This window comes from Setaria italica, chromosome IX (assembly GCF_000263155.2).
Source record: "Setaria italica strain Yugu1 chromosome IX, Setaria_italica_v2.0, whole genome shotgun sequence".
Classification (NCBI taxonomy): domain Eukaryota; kingdom Viridiplantae; phylum Streptophyta; class Magnoliopsida; order Poales; family Poaceae; genus Setaria; species Setaria italica.
Window position 1 is genome coordinate 40,570,599 of NC_028458.1, and position 25,202 is coordinate 40,595,800.

General features: G+C 47.5%; 3 protein-coding genes across 4 annotated transcripts; all 3 read right to left on the minus strand.

The window, feature by feature from the left end:
* Positions 1–1,582: 1,582 nt before the first annotated feature.
* On the minus strand, positions 1,583–2,671 carry LOC101759060 (probable glutathione S-transferase GSTU6). The gene is made up of 2 exons (XM_004983788.4): positions 2,202–2,671; positions 1,583–2,136 (listed from the first exon to the last, which is right to left on the minus strand). The coding sequence occupies exons 1-2, from the start codon at positions 2,526–2,528 to the stop codon at positions 1,783–1,785; spliced, it is 681 nt and encodes a 226-aa protein (XP_004983845.1). The 5' UTR covers positions 2,529–2,671; the 3' UTR covers positions 1,583–1,782.
* A 10,523-nt stretch (positions 2,672–13,194) lies between these two features.
* LOC101759463 (probable glutathione S-transferase GSTU6) lies at positions 13,195–14,163 on the minus strand. 2 transcript variants are annotated; one of them, XM_022829820.1, is made up of 2 exons: positions 13,634–14,163; positions 13,195–13,529 (listed from the first exon to the last, which is right to left on the minus strand). In XM_022829820.1, the coding sequence occupies exons 1-2, from the start codon at positions 14,101–14,103 to the stop codon at positions 13,448–13,450; spliced, it is 552 nt and encodes a 183-aa protein (XP_022685555.1). In that variant the 5' UTR covers positions 14,104–14,163; the 3' UTR covers positions 13,195–13,447. The 2 variants fall into 2 exon arrangements, with proteins under 2 accessions (XP_022685555.1, XP_004983846.1); XM_004983789.3 differs by having other exon boundaries at positions 13,252–14,163.
* Positions 14,164–18,825: 4,662 nt separating this feature from the next.
* On the minus strand, positions 18,826–24,371 carry LOC101759868. The gene is made up of 5 exons (XM_004983790.4): positions 23,994–24,371; positions 23,515–23,879; positions 22,982–23,014; positions 19,410–19,749; positions 18,826–19,326 (listed from the first exon to the last, which is right to left on the minus strand). The coding sequence occupies exons 1-5, from the start codon at positions 24,330–24,332 to the stop codon at positions 18,955–18,957; spliced, it is 1,449 nt and encodes a 482-aa protein (XP_004983847.2). The 5' UTR covers positions 24,333–24,371; the 3' UTR covers positions 18,826–18,954.
* Between the last annotated feature and the right edge of the window lie 831 nt (positions 24,372–25,202).

The following is a 25,202-nucleotide window of genomic DNA, read 5'->3' on the forward strand; positions in this document are numbered from 1 at the left end:
TGTGAATCGGTTTAGCCATCGTTTCATTTTGACTGTGTTGGTGCTAGTTGAGATGGATTAAGCTTATATGGAATGGCATCTGCATGTTACTCCTAAAGACCATGGAGCAACTATTATGCTATTTTGGATGATATGTTGACAATATATGCATTAATCTTATGTTAAAACCCTAAAGATTCAGTCAAGTAATTGCATTTGTCAGTTTCATCAGTAAAGGAAACAGAGCAAGCAAGTGGGAAGTAGAGGAAGGCTTCGTAATTGCGTCAATCTCCATGGCAGTGCTTATCTGCACCTAATTCTAAGTAATCGAGGTACCACCTACTAGCTTATTCGTGTTTTTGTTTTGAGTCGTATTGTTCTTGTTTTATCTTACTCAGATTTCCTCCCCAAATTCACTGTATCCTGTTAATCGAAGGCTAGGGGATCATATTGTTGCTATGTTTACATTCTGGTAAAATGTAGCTTATATGAACTAGTAGAAATAATCAGCCATTTCAGCTTCAGCTTCAGCTTATCAGCTGGCTTATCAACCACCGAACAATATTTTTCTCTCACATCAAATCAGCCGTTTCAACTTTTCAGCCGGCTTATAAGTCCAGCCGAACACTCGGCTTATAATGTCTACAGTTTATCTATTGCTGCAAGCGAATGGAAAATCTCCATTCACAAGCAATAGGCAGCCAATAAAAAATCCCCATGTGGGAAGCAAAACGCATGCGCGTAGCTTCCAAACTGCCGAAGGGTAATTACCCCTACGGGCGCTATCTTCCCCGTTGGTGGAGGGAGATTTTGTTTGCAAGAAAATTCCCCGTGAATTAATTTAGCCCTAACGCCGTTGCTTTTCCACGGGATAACATATTAATCTCCTTGCTAATCACACATGTTAAGCAAGCATGGCCGGCCACCTTCATGACTAGTTGCTGCTGCATTCCGTAGCCCCAAATGAGTATTAGACTACCCCAAGGTCAAGCAGCTGCACAACATCCTTCAATTGACGCTTGATACTTCTGTTTTCTTTACTTAATTTCTTCACGCCCCCTATCTCTAGATCCTGACTCCACCCCTACCATCCCCACCTTAATTTAACAATAGTTCAGTTAAGACTATGTAATAATCTTACTAATCACTGCTTAATCATGTCTAATGTTGAGTCAATCACTATAATAGATCGGTGTGAATCGGTTCCATTAATTTTCCAGATAAATTTTTATGGGATAGGTAATTTAACGGATTCACTGAATTTTTCGTAGACTTTATATCTATGACTCAGTATATTAGATTGCTATACCTTTGACTCAGCATATTAGATCGCTAAGCAGGGATTAGGCAGATGATTACGTGGTATAAACTGCCATTAGATGGCACTAAACTATTGTTAAATTAAGGTGGAGATGATAAATGCACTGGTTTAGTTAGTTAAGGGGTTTATTAATATAAGGGATGAAAATGAAAAAATACGTTTTCCAAATCCAAATGATAAATGGCGTGTTTTTTAGGAATTTTTTTTTGAGTGTATCATTTGGAATTTGTGGTTCGTCACGAAAGTAACAAGAGTCTTCGAAGGCCTGGTGTAGGCCCAGTATAGATTAAGTATGGGCTCCATTTATTCATAGAGCCCTGCTCAAATCAGACCTTCTTATTCCATCATATATATCGTGGATTCAAATCACGTCTTAAAGCCCATTAATAGCCCAGTGAAAATAACCATACCAAAGTACCAAACAACAACAATTCAATCGGCGTTCAGCAACAACACCGGAGGAGCACCCACCAAACTAACTACTAATCCAGGAACGTTTGCAGGAACTCGATCACCTTGTCAACGTCAGAAGGCAGGACGTCCTTCGCCGCATCCGCCGCGGCGAACCGCTCGCCCCACGCGGCCAGGAGCGGCGTCCTCGCCGCGTCCAGGACCCTGACGCCGACCATCTTCTCGAACACCTTGAACCACCCGAGGTAACTGCCCAGCACGACGTCCACGAACCCGATGCCGTCGCCGCCGAAGTAGTCACCCCCACGGGAGCAGTCCTTGAACGCGCCCTCCAGCGTCCCCAGCGCCGTGATGATCCGCGCCGCCGCGTCAGCCTTCTTCTCGGCCTCCCGCGCGAAGAGGATCGTGTGCCACGGAGAACCCACCTGCGCACACATCATGCTTGTCTGAGCTCCACACAGCAAGGATCGAGATGAAATGTGGCAAATACCTTATCGTCGACAAAGGCGGCCCAGAAGCGGGCGGTGGCGCGCTTGTACGGGTCGGCGGGGAGGACGGAAGGGCCGGTGCCGGAGAAGACCTCGTCGAGGTACTGCACGATGACCTGCGACTCGGCGATCGGCTTGCCGTCGTGGATGAGCACGGGAACTTTCTTGTGCACGGGGTTGGAATTGAGGAGGAGCTTGCTCTTGTTGAGGAGATCCTCCTCGATGTACTCGTAGCTGATGCCCTTGAGGTTGAGCATGATCTGCACCCTGTTCACGTAGGGGCTGTCCCACACGCCCAGCAGCTTCAGCTCACCTCCCTTTGCGGCCATTGCCAAGCACCCAAGCTCGATCGATCAGGCTAGCTAGCTATTCTGGATGTTGTGCAGCAGTAGCGCAGAGGATGTAGTGGAGTCTGTGGGAGTGGTTACAACTTACAACTCATAAATACTTGCAGACATTCACGAGGCTATGATTGCACGTTAGGTGCCAGTGCGCAAACTTTTCCTCCACATAATTGGATTATTCAGGTCGTAAGAATGAAATGAATGAACCTGCCAATGCAACAAAGTATGCGGCACAGCTTTCGTTCAGAGAAGTACGTGGTCCAGCTTGCATCCAGCCGTTTTGGAGAAAAATGAAAGGCACCGGAAACCACCGTACTAGCAGCATGCTGGCGTCGCCGTCAGACCAGATCTGCTGCGGCATGCTCTGTCTTTGCACGCCTTGCACGTAGCTCTCTCCAATCTCCACGGCAACCAATCCAGTCTGCAGGGGTGCAACCAGAGGCGCTCGATGGCGGGATCAAATGATCTGGAGCGTCGAACAAGGAGAACAGAGACAGGCAAAGGGATGGGCTAGCTGTTTCAGGACCATGCAGTGGCAGAGTTGGATCATTCGATCAAAAGGACGATCCCGGCTTGTTGGTTGGTAAGATTGGATAAATTATTACTTGTGGCTGATGAATGTACGTGCAGGCGTGCAGCCGTGCAGTTGCCCACATCAAAAGATTCCATTGGAGGACAATATTATCAGGTTGTAGTATAGAGTATGAACTGTTTTTTGGTATGGGTAAAATTGTAATTAGAACGACATATATTATTCGGGATTTTTTTTTTCCGCACGCTATTTTTCCCGCACGATCTCATAGCACGCCGCGCCGCCCGTCGATGGAAATTGTGATAACACTGTGAACATGAAGTTCCGCTGCTTGCATCGCATCAGCATTGCAGGCATTCAACAGTCTATGGTGTTGCCAGCTTTGCCATCAGGAGCAGGGAGATAACGCGCAATGCTGGTCGTGCGCGCTGCCTCGTGGATGGCCGGAGCACTCTTCCTTGGTCTACTCTAGCACGGCGCCCTTCGCCGCCGCCTGGTACGAAACGAGGAGGACGAGAAGGATCTCGCGCTAATGACTGGACGAGAAGGATCTCACGCTAATGACTCGCCATCACAGGCCAACGCGGTGAATTTGCCCCGTCGCATGTCCGATGGGGACAGTGTACGTTGGATGGATGACGACGGCGCCGGCCGCGTTCGCTGTGGTGTGGTATCGCTGATGGAAGTTTGCAGATTGATTATTGATCGCGATCTGCCGGTGCCGATGAATCGTCGGCGCCATGAAGAGAGTAAGGAAAGATTTGATATATTTCAACAATGCCATTAAACATATTTCCAATCATCCCCCTATACTACCCATACTACTGATGCATACTATCTATACTACCGCTTAATGTTTTAGTAGTATATGATTATTCTCGACCGTCGGATCCTTACATACGAGTCCTTTTCGAACAGTAGTATAAGGTAGTATTGTGTATCGTAAAAGTTCTTCTTATAAGGCTAAGCAACAAACATGACACCAGTTAAAATTTGGCCACGGGGAACACGATCTTATATTAATACGCAGGTTCCAGATGTTGCTTCTTCACTTTGCACAAATAAATACCAAAGGTGATATTCTCATCTCACATATATGGTTAGAACCAGCTGAAGCCGATTGAAGCGTTCTTGATACATTATTGCACATCTCAAGCACAAATTGGATTTCATTGGGGAAACATTGCTCCACTGAGGCGCTCCGCGGACGCTTTATCAAAACAGGTCACCCGAAAGTAAACTGAGGCACGCAAGTGTTATTTTATCTGCTCAATTGTTCCTTTTTTTTTAACAATGTCAACTCTGCTAATTGCTTATTTGTTTTGCGCAATTGCTCTTGTTTTGGGTCTGGCAACAGTATTGTTGCTGGCCTGTAAGTAGCACTGGTATGGGGATATGCTAATATTAGCCCTACATATTTTATTTTTGAGGCGAACAGCAGGGAGGCCCTACATATGAACTCCCTCCCTTGAATTTTTGGGCTTATGAAGCATGAGCAAAAACCATTCCGGCCCTGTACAATTAGTGAAGCTTTGGAATGTTCCACTTCTTCCTCATAATGTCAATAATCTTGCTCTAGCATGCGGGCGTGCTAGTGTGCTACTACTGCATGGAAGGTGTCTTTAACACAAATCTAAGCGAGCAGGTAGCATCTTGAATCAAATAGCAAATATTATGTTATGTAATACTCCCTCTTTTATTTATGTAAGGCGAATTAGTATTTGAAAAGTCTTTGCATACACACTTTGACCATTAATTTCTCTTAGAATACATAGCAATTATAGTTACAAAATCAATATCATATTGATGAAGGTACGTGAAATATGAATCTAATGGTACAACTTTTAGACACTAAGCATGTATATAATTTAACTAATTATTGATCAAAACTTACAAAGTTTGACTTTTCCAAATAATATATAATACACCCTAAATAAATAAAGAAAACTAAGTAGGTGTGTACAAACATTTTTGTAGATAAGTAGTGCAAGCTAATTCAACGTTTCATTTTTATAAAGAATAGCGAAATCATAGCTCACGAAATAATGTATGTGAGATTACAGACGACACCAACGATTGATCTACCGAGATAATGTATGTGAGATTACAGATGACACCGGAGGTATGATATTTGTTGATGAGGTTCAGCCGAAGCTTACATTCTCGGGGCATGACTACTGGTGCTCCTCCCAAACCGCAACATCGATCGCTCCAGGGTCTCGGCAATACGCCACCTCCCCCCTGTGAGCCTATCGTTATGTTGTCATGGTTACAACAGCAGTCCTCTCTCATATTTATGAGGAGCCCGAGTCACAAGAGTTCAACTCATATTCTACACCCTACCGCTAATACAACTCCAAGTCCAAACGTAACCAACTAGTACACAATATTCAACACAATTCTAACAAACTCCACCTTGGCGAATGTTCACTATCTTGAAGCTGTCATGCGTGAACATCCGTATACACCAAACTTGGGTTGTTGACTTTGTAGCTCAAGATGAGCCACCCGATGAGATTGGCTTGGCCTTAGACCTGCAGCCTTCAGAAGACACAGCTATCCCTGCAACTCCATCTTCCATGACTCCAACCTGCAACTGTGCACCCTTGAAGCTTGTACAGATGCGATGCCGTCCTCTCTCCTATCATCACAGCCTCGTCTCCCTTCATGATCTTCATGGTCTTCCCATCCGGCTCAGCCTGGAATAACATACCATCATCATGTAGAGCTCCAAGCAAAATTAGATTCCTACGCAGCCCCGGCACTTGCCTAACACCCCGATGCACCTGCTCAACTCCATCTTGCGTCTTGATCTTGATGTCGTCTACTCCAATAGCACAGTAACCCGTCTCATCACCCAAATAGGCTAAGCCAAAATCACCAGACTTGTGCGTTGCATGAAAAGAGCTAGCTAAATCTAACACCCACACTTCAGTTGACTGCACGTTGTCTGATATCGAGAGAACATCAGTATCGTTGTCCGAGTCACTCTTAGAAATTGCAACATTAGCACTTGCCTTTTTATTATTTTCTGGATAATCCCTCCTTACATGTCCTAACTCACCGCAATCAAAGCACCGCACTTTCTTCTTCTTCTTTTCCTTCACCTTCTTCTTGCTATGCTCACCTTTGACCAGCAATGCATCACCCAGAGGTCCATCCACTGCATTGTTCTTTCTTCTTTGTTCCCAAGCCAATAATGATGTAGTAATATCCTCAACTTTGATGCTTTCCTTGCCATACATCAAAGTCGTGATCACGTGCTCATAAGATGACAGAAGTGAACACAGAAGAATAATTGCCTTGTCTTCATTATCAACCATCACATCTAGTTGCTCTAGGTCCGTGACCATCTGACTAGAAAAATTGATATGCTCTGCAAGATCCGACCCTTCCAGCATCTTCAGCCCATACAACTTCTGCTTCAGATTCAGCTTGGTCATCATAGTTTTTGACATGAATTGAGTTTCTAGCTTGTCCCAGATTTGCTTCGGTGTCTTTAGTTCTATGACATGGTGCATGACCTGGTCTGATAGACATAGCCATATGGTTGCAGCCGCTAGCGTCCGTTTCTCCTCCTAGTCATCCTGCTCCATCTTCTATGGCTTCTTCTCCTTTAAGCCCGCCAAGTTCCCCTGTTGTGTCAACAGATCCTTGACCCTTACCTACCATAATCCAAAGTTGCCAGAGCCATCAAACTTCACCACCTCAAATCTGCCTACTGTCGACATTCGGCCGACACGCAGTTTGACCGATCCTTTGTCGCCGGTACAACCGCTCGATCTGTCTGACTTGTCGGTTGGTTCAATACTGTCTGGTACTACCTCTCTGTTGTCTGACCTTGCTAGGCTGCCTACCAATGAGAAGCTTCACTTGCAAATAGCTGCACACGAGACTCCTTGGCCCACAATCAAGCACCTCCAAACAGCTCCCGCGCAAATTGCAAAGAGTCTCTTTACGATCTCTACATTGCCTTGCGCGTTTCCGCTTGCCTCGATTGCCTTTCTGCCAAGCAACACCATGTCCTCAGGTTTTATATCCACGCATGACCCAACCCGATCCGACTCTACTCGCAACACAGTAGTCCGATTCCTGGCCCTGCACTCCTTTCCAAATGGAACCGTACCATCCGAGCAATGTTCTCGTTCCAGCAAGCCCTCCCGACAAAACAGGAAAAAGAAATCCGCCTCGAAATCCTTGCTGAACCGCCTCTGGAAGCTAAATCGTCACGGTCAAGACTAAGACCCCATTTGGTAAAGCTCCGGCTCCTCCAAAACGGCTTCAGCTTCGGCTCCTTTGGTAGAGTGGCTTCTCTAGTGGAGCTGAAGTCATTTTGCAAAATGTTTGGTAAAACGGCTCAATGGCAATATGAGTAATTTTATGATCACTTAATGTTTGGAGAGAGAGGAGAAGCTGGTGAAACCACTATTTTTTGGCTCCTCCTCTCTAGTGTAAGGTGCCGTTTGGTAGAGTTTTAGCTCCTTCCAAAATGGCTTCGGCTCTAGCTCCTTTGGTGGAGTGGTTTCTCTAGTGGAGCTGAAGCCGTTTTACAAAATATTTGATAAAACGGCTTCTCAATGGCAATATGGGTAATTTTATGATCACTTAATACTCGGAGACATATGAGAAGCGGGTGAAGCCACTTTTTTAACTCCTCCTCTCTAGTGTAAGCCGTTTTGCAGCTTCTCCACGGTCTCGGTGATGGAGCCATTTTGAAATTGCCCCTTTGGTAAGGCTTCACCAAAAGCCGGTGGAGAAGCACTTTTAGAAGCCCTACCAAACGGGGCCTAAGCTGTTTTGTGGCTTCTCCCCGACTTCGGTGGTGGAGCCATTTTGAAATTGCCCCTTTGGTACGGCTTCACCAAAAACTGGTGGAGAAGCACTTTGAGAAGCCTTACCAAATGGAGCCTAAGCTTTCCAATTAAATCCTTGTAACAACACAACCTAGGTCCTATATTGTCTCCGACATGCACGTACCCTGCATTATGCACAAACAAACAAGGAAAACAAGACTCCAAGTCCTTCACGCTAGGCACCTGGGTTGTTCCAAACTCCATCTCACTGCATCTCACCTTACAAGTCGCGATAGTCCAGGTCTTTCATGGTTCACCATGGCCTCTTCCTATGTACTTGTCGCTCATGACACTATACGTCCGCCAACATCGCCATATGTGCTCTGCCGTGAGCTTCGCCTTGCGCTCTCTGTACACAGCCCCAACTGTTGCAGCTGCGCTCTCATGCACCACCTGTGCATGAATGTGCTGTACCACTCATATCGTCGACACAATCAGCTTGTCATGCCACAAATACCGCCTTTATACAACACCGGTCACATCACCGTTATCATGATGCTCCCACGCTCCAATCTATCCAGCCATCACCTGCGTTTGGTCGCCGGTATGATCCCAAGCCGAAGCTGCCGCCCTATTCGTGTCGTCTTCAATGGCCATTGTGTTGGTCCAATCACCACGTCTAGTCGATCCTCACCAACTGTAGCCCGTCAAACTATCCAAGAAGTCTTTGACACCACCGATCGAATCGCCGATCGCCGCCATGCTCCACCTTGCACCGCATCGAGCAGTTCCGCAATGCTCGTTGAGCATATCCTCGCGTCTCCATGGTGATCTCCATACTGTCTCTAGATCCAATCTAACCATAGCTCTGATACCATGTGTTAGAATAATAGCACGCGGAAGCAATGATTGATCTACTGAGATAATGTATGCGAGATCACAGCTGACACCGGAGGCACGATATTTGTTGACGAGGTTCAACCAAAGCCTATATCCCGGGGCATGACTACAGACGCTCCTTCCCAAACCGCAACACCGGTCGCTCCAGGATCCCGGCAATACGCCTCCTCCTATGAGCCTGTCGTTATGGTTACAACAACGATCCTCCTCTGTGTTACAAGAGTGTGGCGGAATACCTCGGATTAACTCAACTAAAGCACAGTTAAGTCGCCTAATACGCGATCCTCATGCTTTAATCAAGTTAACTCGATGTGCCGTCGAATTTCATCCGATTTAACCACTTAACAGGACCGAGTTAGCATAACTCATACGAAGGTGAGTGGTTCCAGAGAATACAACAGATCCACAAAGGGGTTTAGCAATTCATTACACACTGGTTGAAATCAGAGTTTTACAAGGTTCCAAAGAAAACAACAGACGGCAAAAACATCGAGGAAGCTAGCGTCGGGGTCGGATGTCCCTGGTGAGGCCAGCCAGGACATCAATGATCCCATTCCCCACCGTCCGAGGAAGGATCCCACTCGACTGTCCACCTCGGAGGAAGCTGGGGTGGCCAAGTGCCAGCAGCAAGCTCCGAAGTTTCAACTTCACCTGAAAAGAGATGCCACAACAAGGCTGAGCTTCTAAGCTCAACAAGACTTAATCGACCGGTGAAAAACTACTTCACCACTTCTAGACATGCATGGCTCTTTGGCTGAGGGGTTTTGTTTGCCAAAAGCAACTGTGTTAGGTCCTTACTTTCAAGGTTTTAGCTCAGATTCTAAGTTCATTAACCAGTCTACATTGACAACTTACACTAAGCAAGCATAGATCCAACATTACGTATATAAGCTTAACATCAAGGCCATGTCATCATCAGACTCCTTCATTACTCAGTGTAGCATAGCGATCAAGCAGTCTCAAATTATGAGAGGCAGACGAATCGATTCGAGTTCTTTAACCATGCATGGTGAACCTAACCTCACGATATCCGCGCACCATCGAGGGTTGCTTCCTGTGTCGGCCTTCCCCATCAATTCCCTAACCCGTGTCGGGCCCACTTTCCTTGGTGCAAGGTTCCACAAACCCGGCCTCTGCTGTTCTGTGACCACACTTGCCACCACGTGTGGCCGCAGGGGAACTTTGTTCCAGAGACAGTGGATCGAACCGCTCACGTTTAGGTTCAATCAGGTACTAGGCTTCCCCATCCCATAATGGGTATGAGATTAGTACTTTCAAACACTTGGTCACGAACACCACCACTGTCAGACCTTAACAGATTCAATAAACAGACGGGGTGATCAGCCGACCACCAAAAGAGTTAACCATAACCCTGCCCCGTCCATCGTCCTTATAGTTATAACTAGAAGAGAACATCCAACTCCTATAACTCGCGAGTGACAGGAAATCACTCGACTTTTACCGAGTCCTATTTAAGCATTGCAACTACTCGGACCCAACAGACTAGTGTTCAGATCAAAGGGACTAAGTCATGCATCTAGGGTTGCAAACAACTCCTATACGTAAATGCACATTCATAAGAAGGAAAGCATGTGCAAGTTTAGAAAGTTGGGTTCATGCTCCGGGGCTTGCCTTCAAGCGGAGTGGAGGTGATCTGGTCTTCAGCAGGGTCTGCTTTGGCTTCTGGGATTGGCGGCTCTGCTACAGATCCGTCTTCAGGCGCCGGATGTAGCTCGTAAATGCCATCGGTGAGATGTAACTCTACATGAATGCAATGCAGGAGTTAGCACTTAGACGGTCATTTTAACAACACTTGCAAGTTTAAGCTTAGACACATGTAGCAAAGCTACAGGAGAGGGTGGGGGAGAACAGGATAAAAGGGTCGGATGGGGATAAACTTATGATCTGACCCCTCAAACTTGAGGAATAACTGTGCCGGTCCTCAGACTTAACGCAGAGAAGTCCCCAATATTTTGCACAGATACCCTCGGGTCAAGAAAAAGATACAGCCGAGCCCTCGGGCGAGGTGGATAAGGGTCGACGAAACAGGCAGGGTCAGGCGAGACGGAAAAGGGGTCGGCAGCTTACCTTCAGGTCTACTGGTGAAGCTTTGGGGTCGGGAAGGAACAGACTTGGGCGGAAAGACTAGAGCACTAAGGCTGAGACGACGGCGAGGTTTGACGGTGCTCCGGCGGCGACGGAGCTTCTTGTGGGCAACAAGAAAGCTCTAGCACAGCGCGGAGGAGTAGCCGGCTGGTGGGTTAGGGAGAAGCGGGTTTGAGCGGAGAGGGAAACTTCTCAAGAGTTCGGCGGGAGTGCTCAAGTGCGCTCAGAGTAGGGGCGGCGAAACAGCGATGGCGAAGGAAACTCCGGTAGGACTCTGGCATGCCTTTTTATAGCTGCGCGGAAGAGAGAGAGTTTGAGCAGCACGAAGACCGGTAAGAAAAGGATGGAGTGCGCTGCCATGGCGGCGATTGAGCGGTGATGGGCGGCGGAACAGGGCCTTGGAGACAGGATCTTTGGCTATTGGGCACTGGAGACAAGGTTGGCGCAGGCGCGGCTTTGCCGGGATTTAGATCTGGCGAAGGCGAGCGTGGTCTGGTCACGTCAAGCGACGGAGTGTGGGTGGCGGATTTGACTGGCGTGTGACAAGGAGGAAGGCGGTGCAAGCGAGGTTGCAACAGGCGAAGTGACAGGGCGAGCAGCGGCGCGGGAGAGTGCTAAACAGCGGCTTGCCGGGGCACATCACTGGCGAGGTAGGAAAAAGGAGCTGTCTCTGCCGGAGTCAGGGTTGGCGAGAGCGGTATCGTCGTGGAGCGAGCTCGTGGGCGGCGTGAATGTGGAGAGGCGGAAAACCCGGAAGGCATTAGGGCTTGCAGCCGGGGATCCGGCGAGATGATGGGCGCGGGTCGCGAGGCGGTCTGACGCAGCAGCGGCAAAGTTCTGCCACGATGGTGACGGGGCACCTTGGCGCGGTCGGTGAGGGCGCGAGCGAGACGATGCGAGGCAGAAAGGGTTGCAGGGGGTTGCCGCTGCGATTGGGGAGGAGGGCGCGCTGATCCATCCTGTCGCGACCGGCGACTGGGCGAGGCGGCGGGCGTCGGAGGAGTTGAGCCATGCAGCGGGGAAGCTCTGAAACGACGCATGCTGCTCAGGCGCGTCTGTCTCGAGAGAACCGGGGAAAAGATTGCGGATCCACCAGTTAGTCTCGGGTTCTCCACTGCTCCAAGATTGGAAGGAATACTGCCTTTAGACTCAGAGTTGAACCGGCGGTTTTGGTTTGAGTTTTCAGGGATCGGGGCTGAGAACCGGATTTTGAGCGCTCAAGCTCAGGAAGGCTGAGTCAGCGGGATTAGGGACTCGGGTTAAGATTAACTCGGCTGATTAACCGAGGTCGTTACAAAGAGTCCAACACATACTCTACACGCTGCCGCTAATACAATTTCAAGTTCCAATGTAATCAACTAGTATATAATATTCGACACAATTCTAACACAAGCGAAGGCTCAGACAAGTTAAGGGGGTGTTTGGATACGAGGTGTTAAACTTTAACAGTGTCACATCGGATGTTCGGATGATAATTAGGAGAACTAAACATGAGCTAATTATAAAACTAATTGCAGAACCCTGTGTTAATTCGCGAGACGAATCTATTAAGCCTAATTAATCCATCATTAGCAAATGGTTACTGTAGCACCACATTGTCAAAATCATGGACTAATTAGGCTTAATAGATTCGTCTCGTGAATTATACTCCATCTGTGCAATTAGTTTTGTAATTAGCCTATATTTAATACTCCTAATTAGCATCCAAACATCCGATGTGACGGGTGTTAAAGTTTAACAGCTGGTTGCCAAACAGGCCCTTAAATAAAAGAAGATAATCAAGCAGGAAGGGATCGGAAGGACAGTAGTACCGAGCAGCGGCCGGATCCACCAATACAAGACGCAGCTCCACACATGCTCATGGCGCTCGTACGCGTTGGCTACTGTTCTCCGCAATAGAGTGCGTCTGCGTGGGGGACGGCGCCCGGTGGGCTTCCCAAATCACAATCGGTCCTCAAACTCGCACCCAGTCAGAAGTTGAGGTGGGTTCGGGTCAGACTGTTCTAGCACTAGTATTCGCCAATGAAGAAAATTGGTGGCACCCTGTCGAAGTTTTTGTCGTTATGCTGGAAATATTCAGACGTAAGATCGTTGCCTTTGCACGTCCGGTTGTTCATTTGGCAGACCAAGACCGTCAGTCACTCTCCGCTCTTACCATGTCCTGGTGTCTCTGTCAACCTTTCTGAACTATGCACCTCTAAACGGATGAGCTCTGTACTTGAGAAGCTTGTATTAGGCGTTCACGTCTTCTTTTTTTTTTCAGACAAACGGGAAACGTTGGCCTGAATTTATGGAAGATCAACGAGAACTCAGGTTGTAATGCCGGCCTTTTTAAAAAAAATCTTTTATGGAATATCATAATGAAAAACTGCAAAAGTACAAATAAAAGCTAGACGCCTCAATTTATTGTACAATAGAACGCTCACCAGAATGGCAGACTCACATAATCACACTTGAACATTCACTTGGCAATCCCATCATGGCTAACCAACATCTTTATTTGTTTCTTTTCTTACACGACTCAATCCGAACCAATTCGCTTAGCGGCAGCGGCAGCGTAAGCGGCGAGGAGCTTATTGGCGTACTGCACGGCCACGTCCACCTCCGGCACCACTTTCTTCACCTCCGCACTTTCCCCGAACCGCTCCGCCCACGCTGCCAAGAGGGGAACCTTGTTTGCGCTAATGATCTCGACTCCATACATCGTGCGCACCGCATCGAACCAGAACAAGAAGGAGCCGAGCACGATGTCGAGGTACCTGATGGAGTCGCCTCCGAAGAAAGCCTTGCCCTTGGAGCACTGGGCGAAGGCTTCCTCCATTTGCCCGATCGCAGCAGAAGTCTCCGTCACCTTCTCTGCCCTCTCGTCCTCCGTCTTGGCCATCACGATGCCAAACCACGCCGGACATAGCTTGTCGTCGACGAAGGCGGCCCAGAAGCGAGCAGTGGCGCGCTCGTAGAGATCGGTGGGGAGTATGGACGGGCCGGCAAACAGCTCGTCGACGTACTGCACGATGACGAGCGATTCACACAGCGGCTTACCGTTGTGGATGAGCACGGGGACCTTCTTGTGCACCGGGTTGGACTTGAGCAGGAGCTCGCTCTTGTTGAACAGGTCCTGCTCGACGTACTCGTAGCTCACGCCCTTCGTGCTCAACGCCATGCGCACCCGGATCACGAACGGGCTCACCAGCAGGCCGAGCAGCTTCAGATCCTCCTTGCCTGCCATTGTATTCTTCTCTCAGTGTTTTCCTCCACTGACTCTTGGCTTGTGACTAATTCTTGCTATCTTGCTGTCTGTGTGCAGGACTTCACAGTTTGGGCGTTTATATAGCAGGTCGCGTGTACTTAGCCCTTGTTTACTTCGCGAATTTGGGAGGTGCCAAATTACTGTAGCAACACTGTAGCGTTTCGTTTGTATTTGTGAATTATTGTCCAAATATTGACTAATTAGGCTCAAAAGATTCGTCTCGCAAAGTACAACAAAACTGTGCAAATAGTTTTTGATTTCATCTACATTTAGTACTCCATGCATGTACCGCAAGTTTGATGTGATGGGGAATCTTCTTTTTGCATAGTGTTAAAGTTGGGAGTTTGGAGGTAAGAGAACAAGGACTTAGTCTACATGAGATTTTTTATTGCAGACATCGACGCTGATATTGCGGCGGCTGGCGACAGGCAAGTTGGTGGTCATGTTCTTCTGCAGCTCACTGACGAAGCTTCATTTTGCAATCAGACGCTAACCAGCAGTGGACTTTTATTTTTATCTTCCCTAATGATGCTGTGAGACTGGCAGTGACAGCGGTTGGTATTACCGTCTCTCTCTACTTTGATTCAGTTATGTGGAATGATTATCCATTTGATACTTACTCCGCAAGTCCACAGATACAAGTACTCTGATAGGCGTGCTAATAGGGCGGGTACATATGGGTTTTACGGGGTGGGTTGTATCATTGTTGTAACGTCGGGTGTGTCTGAATGTGTCAAAATGGATTTTAGTATCTAATGATTTGGGGTGGGCTGGGTTTATTGCAAATGCGGGTTGGGACGGGTTGGAGGTGGTTTCTTTTTCTTTGGATTTGTATAGTTTAACTCATATGTTTAAGTTTCAGGGTTCAACTCTTGACGTGGGATCCATAAGTAGATTTAGTCACACTACTTTACACAAAGTACAAGACTGTCAAATTCAATCCTCTCCAACAATTTTGATCAACTTTGCTCAAATTTTAAGGTGTCAAATTTTAAGTTTTAGAGGCCATCTCTTAACGCGAGGCCTACATATAAGTCTAGACGCACTACTTTGCATAAAGTAGTGGAATATCAAATTGAGTTATTTCTAACAAATTTTAGTAACATTTTCTAAATTTTAAAGCATGAATGTAAGATTTTAGTTCCAGGGTTTGGTTCTCAATGTAGGCCCCACATAGGTTTAATTTTAGGAAAAATTTTATTTTTGACCTAAAAATCAGAAATCTTTAACCACTTAGCTGTATAAATCGTGTACTAATGTCCATCGCATCTTGTTTTGACTCTCTGAGTGGTTTTAACTACCACGTCAGATCAACCGGCCATGTCACCATGCTGACTCAGAATAGGCCCACACGTCATGTCATATGCCTTAGAAAGGCATCCACCTGTTTAGGGATGGCAATCGGGTGGGTTGGACCCGAGACCCGCGGGTTTCAGACCCGACGGGGTGGGGGACGGGGGCGGGTTCGGAATGCCCCCTGCGGGTCTCGGGTTCGGGGCCCCGACACATGGCGAGTGCGGGGGTGGATTTATACTCCCCTTGCGGGTGACCCACGGGCCCGAAGTATACAATTCAGCTAAAAAGTAGTCCAGCCCAACAACAACAACCCTAGGTATATAAGTGCGTCTCCCACTCTTGGACTCTCCCCGTCTTCCCTCTTCAGTCTCCAGGCCAGTCGCCGCACGCGGCAGGCTGCTCCCCCAACCCCAAATCCCCATTGCCGGATGCCCCTCGCCCAGTACGCCTCCGCCGCTAGGTGCTGGCCGCCCGCGCCCGTCGCCCCCTCGCCCTGCTAGTCGCCCGTGAGCGCCGCCAGGCGCCGGCCGCCCTCGCTCCTCGCCCCCCTCACCCTATCTCTTGCGAGCGGTGAGCGCTGTCGGCCGCCTCTCACCGCCTTCACCCGCGAGCGCCGCCTGCCAGCGCCGCCGGCCGCCCCTCGCCTCCCTCGCACGCAAGCACCGCCTGCCAGTGCCGCCGGCCGCCCCTCACCCCCTTGCCCGTGAGCGCCGCCTGCCAGCGCCGCCGGCCGCCTCTTGCCCCCCCTCGCTCGTGGTATTGATGTGTTGATGTCACTATTGCTTGGGTTTTGGGTGCCCCGTCGGGTTTCGGTCACCCGCGGGTTTTGAGGGCGGGTGGACAATTTCACCTGAAATGGAGTTCGGGTTCGGAGTGGGTTTCATTCTCGGATTTCAGGGGCGGATCCACGGAAGCTCCACCCGACCCGACCCACCCGTTGCCATCCCTACACCTGTTGAACTGCCCCAGCTCCGGTGGCATCTGCTGCTGCCGCGGCGGCACCAGCACCAGCTATCCCGCTCTTCCTCCCCAGAGCTCTCCCACCCGTCAAACTGCCCCAGCTCCGGCGGCGCGATTCCCATGGCTTTTCCTCACATCCTCGCGCTCACCACCCACACACTCTAAGGCCTCGTAAGGGAACCAGATCGGCTCCGAATAACCTTCACCGCCCACGCCGATGAGCGCCAACCCACCCACCACTCCCTCCAACGAACCGTTGTACCGCCACCGTTGGAAATCCCACGAGTTCGCCCACCATGGAAGCACCGAGATCCAACGTCCCCGCGGAATCGGGCCGAATCACACCAGACCACGAACACCAGCCACGCGATCCCGCCGCATCGAGAGCGCCTCTCGTGCGAGGAGCACCGTAACACCTTGGCTCTTTTCCTTACACCGAGAAGACCACCTGCACCGGCAAGGGACAGGAAAATCCGTGGCACGGGAAAGGAAAGCTAACAGTCCAGAACAACTATGTGCTAGATCCGAGAAGGTGGGGTCCTCCGCTTGTGCTTGGTACCGTCGAAGACGCTCGTCGTTTCCGCTGACGGATTCAAGTCGCACCGCCGCGTCACCCTCCAGTTCTATTATGAGTCACCGAGTTGGGGCAGTTCGATAGGTAGATGCCTTTCTAAGGCACGTGACCTGACATGACATGTGGACCTAATCTGAGTCAGCATGGTGACATAGCTGGTTGATCCAACCTGGCAGTCAAAACCACTGAAAACAGGTCAAAACAGGGTGCGATGGCCATTTGTACACGGTTCGTATAGTTAAGTGGTCAAAGATTCCTGATTTTTAAGTTCGGTGGTCGAAATCAAACCAAGACTTGTTATGGACTGAGCTGTAGCCCACTCTATGGAAACCGTCTATGAAATTAGTCAAAGTGTTAGACAACTTCTTTTAGGTTATATTACTTATTTACAGGTGATGAGGCAACTACCTTTTATATATAGACGTGTCAACAGACCAAGGAGACGGGTGGATCCAGAGGTGGGGCAGGCGGGGCTAAGCCCTCCTACCGCCCCGGGAATAACGGAGCCCCTTAGCCCCTCCTTAATTTTTGTTTTAGGAAGAAGGAAGAAGAAGAGAAGACCTCCTTAATTTTTGTTTGAGGAAAAAGGAAGAAGAAGAGAAGAGAGGGAAGGAAGGGGAAGAAGAGAGAGCCTCCTAAGCTTATGGACTGCATCCGCTGCAACAAGATAAGGATATTAGTCTACCGTTGCTCTATTCTCGTGGGCAACGGTTAGCCCAACATCAACACAAACAAATACCTAGCGCAGCTCCAAACGTAGGCCCGGCCATCTGTTCGCTGCGCTCAGCGCTTGTATTGGTGCTACATAGGCAGCACTGGTATTTCGCCAACGAAGAAAGTTTGTGGCATCCTGTCCACATTTTTGTTTGTCATGCTGGAAATAATCAGGCGTGAGAATGTGAGATTGTGGCCTTTGCGCCTCCGGTTGTTCACTTTTCGCTGTCGCCGAGTCTCGGTGGGTGGAGTGTCTCTGGCCTGGTTTGGTTCACTTGCTTAAATTTAAGCACCCGTCACATCGAATGTTTAGATACTAATTAGGAGTATTAAACGTAGACTATTTACAAAACCGATTACATAAGTGGAGGCTAAACGGCGAGACGAATCTATTAAGCCTAATTAGTTCATGATTTGACAATGTGTTGCTACAGTAAACATTTGCTAATGATGGATTAATTAGGCTTAATAGATTCGTCTCGCTGTTTAGCCTCCACTTATGTAATGAGTTTTGTAAATAGTCTACGTTTAATACTCCTAATTAGTATATAAACATTGACGTGACACTTGCTTAAAAATAAGCAAAGGGAACCAAACGCCCCCTGTCAGTTCGCTTTCTGCTTTCTGAACATGCATCCCTAAACGGTTGAACTCTATACTCGCGAAGCTTCTATTCCAGAACTGAATAGGCGTTTACGCCTTTTTTAAGAAACGGGGAAGGTTGGGGCTGTTTGCTTCAGCTTATAAGCCGGCTGAAAAGTTGAAACGGCTGATTTGTTGTGAGAGGAAAATACTGTTTGGTGGCTGATAAGCCGACTGAATAAGCTGAAGCGAACAGACTCGTTAGCCTTTACGGAAGAACATAACAAAAACAGCAAAAATTAACATCAAAGCTAAACACAATTTATGGCACGCTAGATCACAACAAAAACGTGACCTGAACATTCACTTGGCAATCCCATCATTTGGCTACCCACAATGTTTATTACACGACCCAATCCGAACCAAGGCCATGTTTAGTTACTCCCAACTCCCAACTTTGACACTATGCAAAAAGAAGATTCCCTATCACATCAAACTTGCGGTACATGCATGGAGTACTAAATGTAGATGAAATTAAAAACTAATTGCACAGTTTTGTTGTACTTTGCGAGACGAATCTTTTAAGCCTAATTAGTCAATATTTGGACAATAATTCACAAATACAAACGAAACGCTACAGTGTGCTACAGTGCTGTAACAGTAATTTGGCACCTCCCAAATTCCCCAACTAAACACGGCCCAATTCACTTGGCGGCAGCCGCAGCGGCAGCGAACTTATTGACAAATTGCAAGGCCTCGTCCGCCCCCGGCACCACTTCCTTCGCCTCCGCACTTTCCCGGAATCGCTCCGCCCACGCGGCCAAGAGCGGAGTCTTGCTTGCGCTAATGATCTCGACTCCGTACATCCTGCGCACCGCCTCGAACCAGAACAAGAAGGAGCCGAGCACAATGTCGAGGTACCCGATGGAGTCGCCGCCGAAGAAAGCCTTGCCCTCGTTGCACTTGGCGAAGGCCTCCTCGATTTGCGCGATAGCGGCAAGCGTCTCAGTCACCTTCTCCGCCCTCTCGTCCTCCGTCTTGGCCTTAACGATGCCGCCATACCACGCCGGAAATAGCTGCAAGCAAGACGCTGCCAATTTGATCGGTACCAAAGAAATACTCCGTACTAATAAGTTCGGAAACGCACAAGCATCTATACCTTGTCGTCGATGTAGGCGGCCCAGAAGCGAGCAGTGGCGCGCGCGTAGGGATCGGTGGGGAGGATGGACGGGCCGGGAAACAGCTCGTCGACATACTGCACGATGACGAGCGACTCACACAGAGGCTTACCGTTGTGGATGAGCACGGGTACCTTATTGTGCACCGGGTTCGACTTGAGCAGGAGCTCGCTCTTGTTCTTCAGGTCCTCCTCGACGTACTCGTAGCTCACGCCCTTCATGCTCAACACCATGCGCACCCGGACCACGAACGGGCTCACCAGCAGGCCGAGCAGCTTCAGATCCTCCTTGCCCGCCATCGTATTATTCTCTCGTGTTTCCCTCTACTGGACTCTTGGCTTGTTAGTTGTGACTAATCATATCTTACTCTGCCTCCGTGTAGGATTCGCCTTACAGTTTGGCGTTTATATAGAAGGTCGCGTGCCGTTGTCGTACATGAGGGCATTTAGTGCAGTGCCGGGCGACGTTTTATTTCGCGACCGTACTCATACTGGGCACGTTTTCACTGAGAGGAAGAAGCAAATATCTACAAGACGAAGCGTGACCCGGCATGTGGCTCAAATTGAGTGCACGTAGCGCCACGTCTACAACAAATATGGTCCATCCGATTCCCCGGACACGAGCTAGCATATAGTTTATTTTCCTACAGCTTCCTGAACACACGCAGAGTACTACTCGAGCAAAGGAAGCGGGGAATGAAGTACAGCAGGGAGAGACGTGCTGTGCTGTGCGTGAGTGGATGAGAGGGAGAGAGAGATAGGCTAAGGGCTGACATGTGGGCCAACCATTGATGGTTCTGTAGAAAACAAATGGCAATCTTTAGTCTGCAACATAATTTAACTAAATGCTGGGTGACAACATTAGGCATTTCTCACTGCATATACTCGCATGCACTTTACTGTAGGAAACAGAATGACACACAAGTACTTAAAAAAATTTGGTTTAATAGAGAGATGCGATTTTACGATTTAATTAGGCCCATATTCAATCTGTTAAACTGCAGTGTATTACCGTGCAAGCTTGGAGCTGAACATTCTTGGGAACTCATGTAGACAATAATTTTCTTTTTGAAAAGATAACCTTTTTACACACTTGCATCAAAAAACTATTTGATTTTTGGCTCGTCATTGGGTTGAGAGTTCCACTGGGTGGCATAAGCATTTAGCCTTTTGATGTTTCTTTTGATCCATTTCTTGATGACTGCCAATTTCACACCATATATTCTTTTCAATACATTACATCTTATCCAAAAACGCCTTCATGTATGTTTCCAATGAAAGATCAATTTTAATTTTATTGTAAATATACCGCATGCCTCTGAGTTCACTATGATTAAAATAAGAGTAACTATGATGCTGTTTCAACTTCCCTTCATGGCGCAGGTTCAGGTGAATCTTTTGACCTTTTATATTCTAATATAAACATGAATGCCTCCAAAAGCAAATCACTCAATTTATTCTCACTAGCGTGACATACCGCGGCAACCTGTAATCTACCAGTCAAGTTCCCTAAGAAGAAAATACTGGCTAGTCCAATAAAGGGCGCGGCAAAGCACAAGACCCAGCTAGGTTTCTAGTTGCATCCTAATCTGCAACCGGCCGTCTAGAAGTGACAGACCCAGCACAAGACAGCTAAGGACGATTACACAAAAACCTGCTGGTGACCAGCTACGAGTGCCACAGCCTGACCGAAACAATATAGAAAGAACCCAGCCTCGTCAAAAATAGAACTCTGCAACTGGGTAGCCGTTTTAGAGAGACGATAACCTCACCGATTTTAAGCTTTGCAGCCAGACTACGCTAACCAGTAGTTGATTCCCCTAATTTCATTCTGTGAGACTGAGTGACTGTGGTTCGCATTACTGTCTCTCTGTTCTTTGATTAAGTTTTGTGGCATGCGTTTGGGATTTAATTAGTGATACTTGTTACTCCCCTTACGCCCACGAATATAAACATTCCTATCGTTTAAAATTCGGTCGTAATCTCATAAGATAGGAATGTCCATGTGTGCGACTAGGAGAAATAAAACACTACCAACAGGAACAAATAAGATCCAGATAAACTCTAAATATGATACCAGTAGATAAATTCTATTTTTGGAAAATTTTGGCACATGTTTTGTACTTTTCTGGTTCAGAATAAGTTAGCTTTAAACTTTAAGAGACTAAGACATTTCTTTATTAGTTTTAGGAAATACATATATAGACAAAGACAAAAGCAATTTAGCATAATCCGAGAGCCCTCTTGTCACCTTCGTGAGTACACAGGAGAAAATGATGCTCTTCTTCAAATGAAGTAACTCCTCTTCTCCGTGAGCACACAACATCTCTCGCTGACGGAGAAGGAGAAGAAGAGAGGGGTTAGGATTTTCAAGATTAGGGGCTGTTGGGGTTGGTATATATATGACTGCTGGGCTTAGAGGAAGAGCCTGGGGAGGTGGGCGATCGATGGTGGTGGTGTGTTGCTGGCAAGGACGCTGCCGACAGGGCCGGTGCAGCAGTACAATCGGTGGCCCATGCCGGTGGCGGGGGTGGATGCCGAAGTAGATCGGAGGTGTGGTATGGAGGCGCCGATTTTGTTTTTCCCCTTGGAATGACCCAAGCATTAGATGAGATGAGAGACACGCGTGGGAGGAGGGGTGGGGGGATGGGTTCTCGACCGATGATATAGCCATCTCCCCCTTGCCTCTGTAGACAGAACCACCATTGAAAATGGTTAAATTTGTCTTGTTTACGTAGTTCGATGCTCAAAGTAATCTAGTTATTGAATTTCATGGCAAAAATGGACTCCAGCTTGATGGTTAAAAATGGACATATTCTTATTAAAAGTATAGAATTTTAATTTACCGATCGTACTTTTCTAAATTGAAGATGCATATATTTGACAAATTTTGGTCAAAACCTATATCTTTTCCAAACAGGAAAGATCATTTTATTACCTTCACCTATCCACCTTTGTGCTTAACCTCCTAACCAAAATTTAGGTTTGATTTACTCCCCTGGTCCAATCTACTCCTAGTAAAATTTGTCTTTTTCATTTCTTTGTGTAGTTTTGAGTTCAAATTGTATCGCGTAACTTATAGCACAATGCCCTATATAAAAAAATACATTATGAATTTTTCGTGATTAGTTTTATGCAGTTTTGTATCCCTATAATCAATTTCATATTAAATATTCTTGATCTATAAAAATAACCAAAAAATCTTAATTTATTTTTCAACTATGCGCCATCATGTTTCCTATCTACTAACAAAATTTGGATTTAAAATTCAACTTGTATGTAGAGAAATAAAAAAGATAAATGTCATTAGGGGTAGATTGGACCAATTGAAATTGTTTATGGGAGTAAATCGAGCTTAAATTTTGTTAAGGGGTTAGATGGACAAAGCGGATAGGTGAGGGTAGTAAAATGCAATTTTACTTTCCTCCAAATTAAAATATAGGGTAAACGGACGGAGTAGCGACATTAATGTCTAAACTTGTATATCTGAGTTTTTTGAGTTGTTATAGGGTCCCTTTGCACAATTTTTTTAAGGGGAAGGGGAAGAAGCACACTTGAGGAACACAATACAATGGGAAGTTTGTATGCTGCATTTAGGAATGATGAATGTATTAACAAAAGAAGCCTTTCTGAGTTTGTAAATAAGGTCCTACATCACTATTAACCGTAATTCCCACGTGCTCCCAGATACAAAATTTTGTACCCACTGACGCTACTGTGAAGTTATATTTGAACCATGTCTTTAGCTAGTATGCAAGTTTTGCGCGCGCTTCATAGAAATGTGCAGAAACATGCTTTATTTTGATCTCTTTCTTGTTTGAAGTTGACTAAGGTCTATTTATTTGAGCTGCAGTTTTTGAGCTTTTTTAAAAGCTGCAGCTTACTTTGGTTCTGAAAAGTCAACACTAGCTTTACAAGATATATTTGCTTAGAAAGTTATGAAAATTTTATAACTGAACTTTCCATACATTCCAGCGCTTCCCTGAGGAGAAGTTCGCTTATTTTTCACGCTAAGAAACCGTAGAAAGCTAACAAGCATGCCCAACTTTATTAGCAGCGAGCGGTGAGTCCTCAAGAAGCTACGGACTACGGTAGCCCACGGAGGGCCCGCCTCATCTTGTTATACTCCAGCAGCCTCTGCACGCCAGGTATCACCTCCTCGACGCCGTCGAGCGCGCCGAACCGGTCCGCCCACGCCACCAGGAGCGGCGTCTTGGCGGGGTCCAAGACCCTCACGCCGCACATGGCCTCGGACGCGCGCAGCCACCCGAGAAAGCCGCCCAGCACGACGTCCACGAGCCCGACGCCGTCCCCGCCGAAGAACGCCTTGCCCCCGGAGCACTCCTCGAGCGCCTGCTCAAACTTCTCCAGGACGGCCACGACCTGCCTCGCCGCCTCGACCCTGTCCTCTCTCGTCCTGCCGTTGTAAACGGGTATCCACGTGCTGAACAGCTGCATACCAAGTACAATCTATCCGATTAATCTTCTCATCGCCATGGAATGAACCTTGCTGCGCAAGTGAAGGAAAAGTTGTTGGAGAGGCACTAGCAATAATTAGCGCCGTACCTTGTCGTCGACGTAGGAGGCCCAGAACCGAGCGACGGCGCGGTCGTACGGGTCGTCGGGGAGGAGGTGCGGGCCGCGGGATGGGAACGCCTCGTCGAGGTACTCCAAGATGACGAGGGACTCGCACACGGCCCTGCCGTCGTGGAGGAGCACCGGCACCTTCTTGTGCACAGGGTTGGAGGCGAGGAGGAGCTCGCTCTTGCTGTTGAGGTCGTCCTCGACATATCGGTAGGCGAGGCCCTTCAGGTTCAGCGCGGCGCGCGCCCTGATCACGAACGGGCTCGCCCACACGCCCAGAAGCGTGAGCTCTTCTACTCCGGTGGCTTCTCGTCCTGCCATGGTGTGCTGTGAGACTGGGAAGTGAGAGTGGCTGAGTCCGCTAGGGAAAACGAAAGAATACTACTCTTGTGCGGTTAATTTGTTGCATCACTGTATCCGATCGACGACCCTTGTGCATCGGGAAAGGTGTGTGTGGCATCAATCCATGTGCGGACTGCGCCGGTGCAGCTCGTCACCAGTGACGTGCACCGCACTTGGACAAAGCGGTGACGCCGGTGAGCAAGGGTGCAGTTTACTAAACTGTGACATCAGATGTTTCTCGGATAGATGGATTAAATATGGACTAATTATAAAACTAATTGCAGAATTTCTGGGTAATTCGTGAGACGAATCTATTAAGACTAATTAATCTATTATTAGTAAATAGTTATTGTAGCACCACATTATCAAACCATGGACTAATTAGGCTTAATAGGTTCGTCTCACGAATTAGACTCCATCTGTGTAATTAGTTTTGTAATCAGACTATGTTTAATACTCCTAATTAGTATCTAAACATCCGATATGACAGGTGCTAAAGTTTAGCACGTGGGAGCCAAACAGGCCCTAAATAATGGACCAGTGGTGCTTCCGGACGTCCGGCAGAGCAACTCCCGACGCATGCATCATCATCTATTTTAAATCTGACGGCTATAGGAGCATCATAATAAAATACCACTAATTATCGAACGCTCTGTTATAACATCAAAACAAAATAAAACAGCTGCAACATTGAAAATTTATGATTGCAACATTGAAAAATATACGAAAAATAGCTCAATATAATCATAATATTCGTGAGGAAAAATTCCCACCACAATATCGAACACATGTTCCATGCAACATTTCCAAACAAATCATCATATGTTAGGTTGATGTTGAGCCTGTACG

What these genes read in the sequence shown, in the direction of transcription:
- LOC101759463 (XM_004983789.3), bottom strand. Translation starts at nt 14,103, where the DNA reads ATGGCAGGCAAGGAGGATCTGAAGCTGCTCGGCCTGCTGGTGAGCCCG.
- LOC101759868 (XM_004983790.4), bottom strand. Translation starts at nt 24,332, where the DNA reads ATGGCAGGACGAGAAGCCACCGGAGTAGAAGAGCTCACGCTTCTGGGC. An exon ending in CCTCCTACGTCGACGACAAG is followed by an intron (nt 23,880 to 23,993) that starts GTACGGCGCTAA and finishes CTTGGTATGCAG; the next exon opens with CTGTTCAGCACGTGGATACC. An exon ending in GCCCTCCGTGGGCTACCGTA is followed by an intron (nt 23,015 to 23,514) that starts GTCCGTAGCTTC and finishes TCCTAAATGCAG; the next exon opens with CATACAAACTTCCCATTGTA.
- LOC101759060 (XM_004983788.4), bottom strand. Translation starts at nt 2,528, where the DNA reads ATGGCCGCAAAGGGAGGTGAGCTGAAGCTGCTGGGCGTGTGGGACAGC. An exon ending in CCGCCTTTGTCGACGATAAG is followed by an intron (nt 2,137 to 2,201) that starts GTATTTGCCACA and finishes ATGTGTGCGCAG; the next exon opens with GTGGGTTCTCCGTGGCACAC.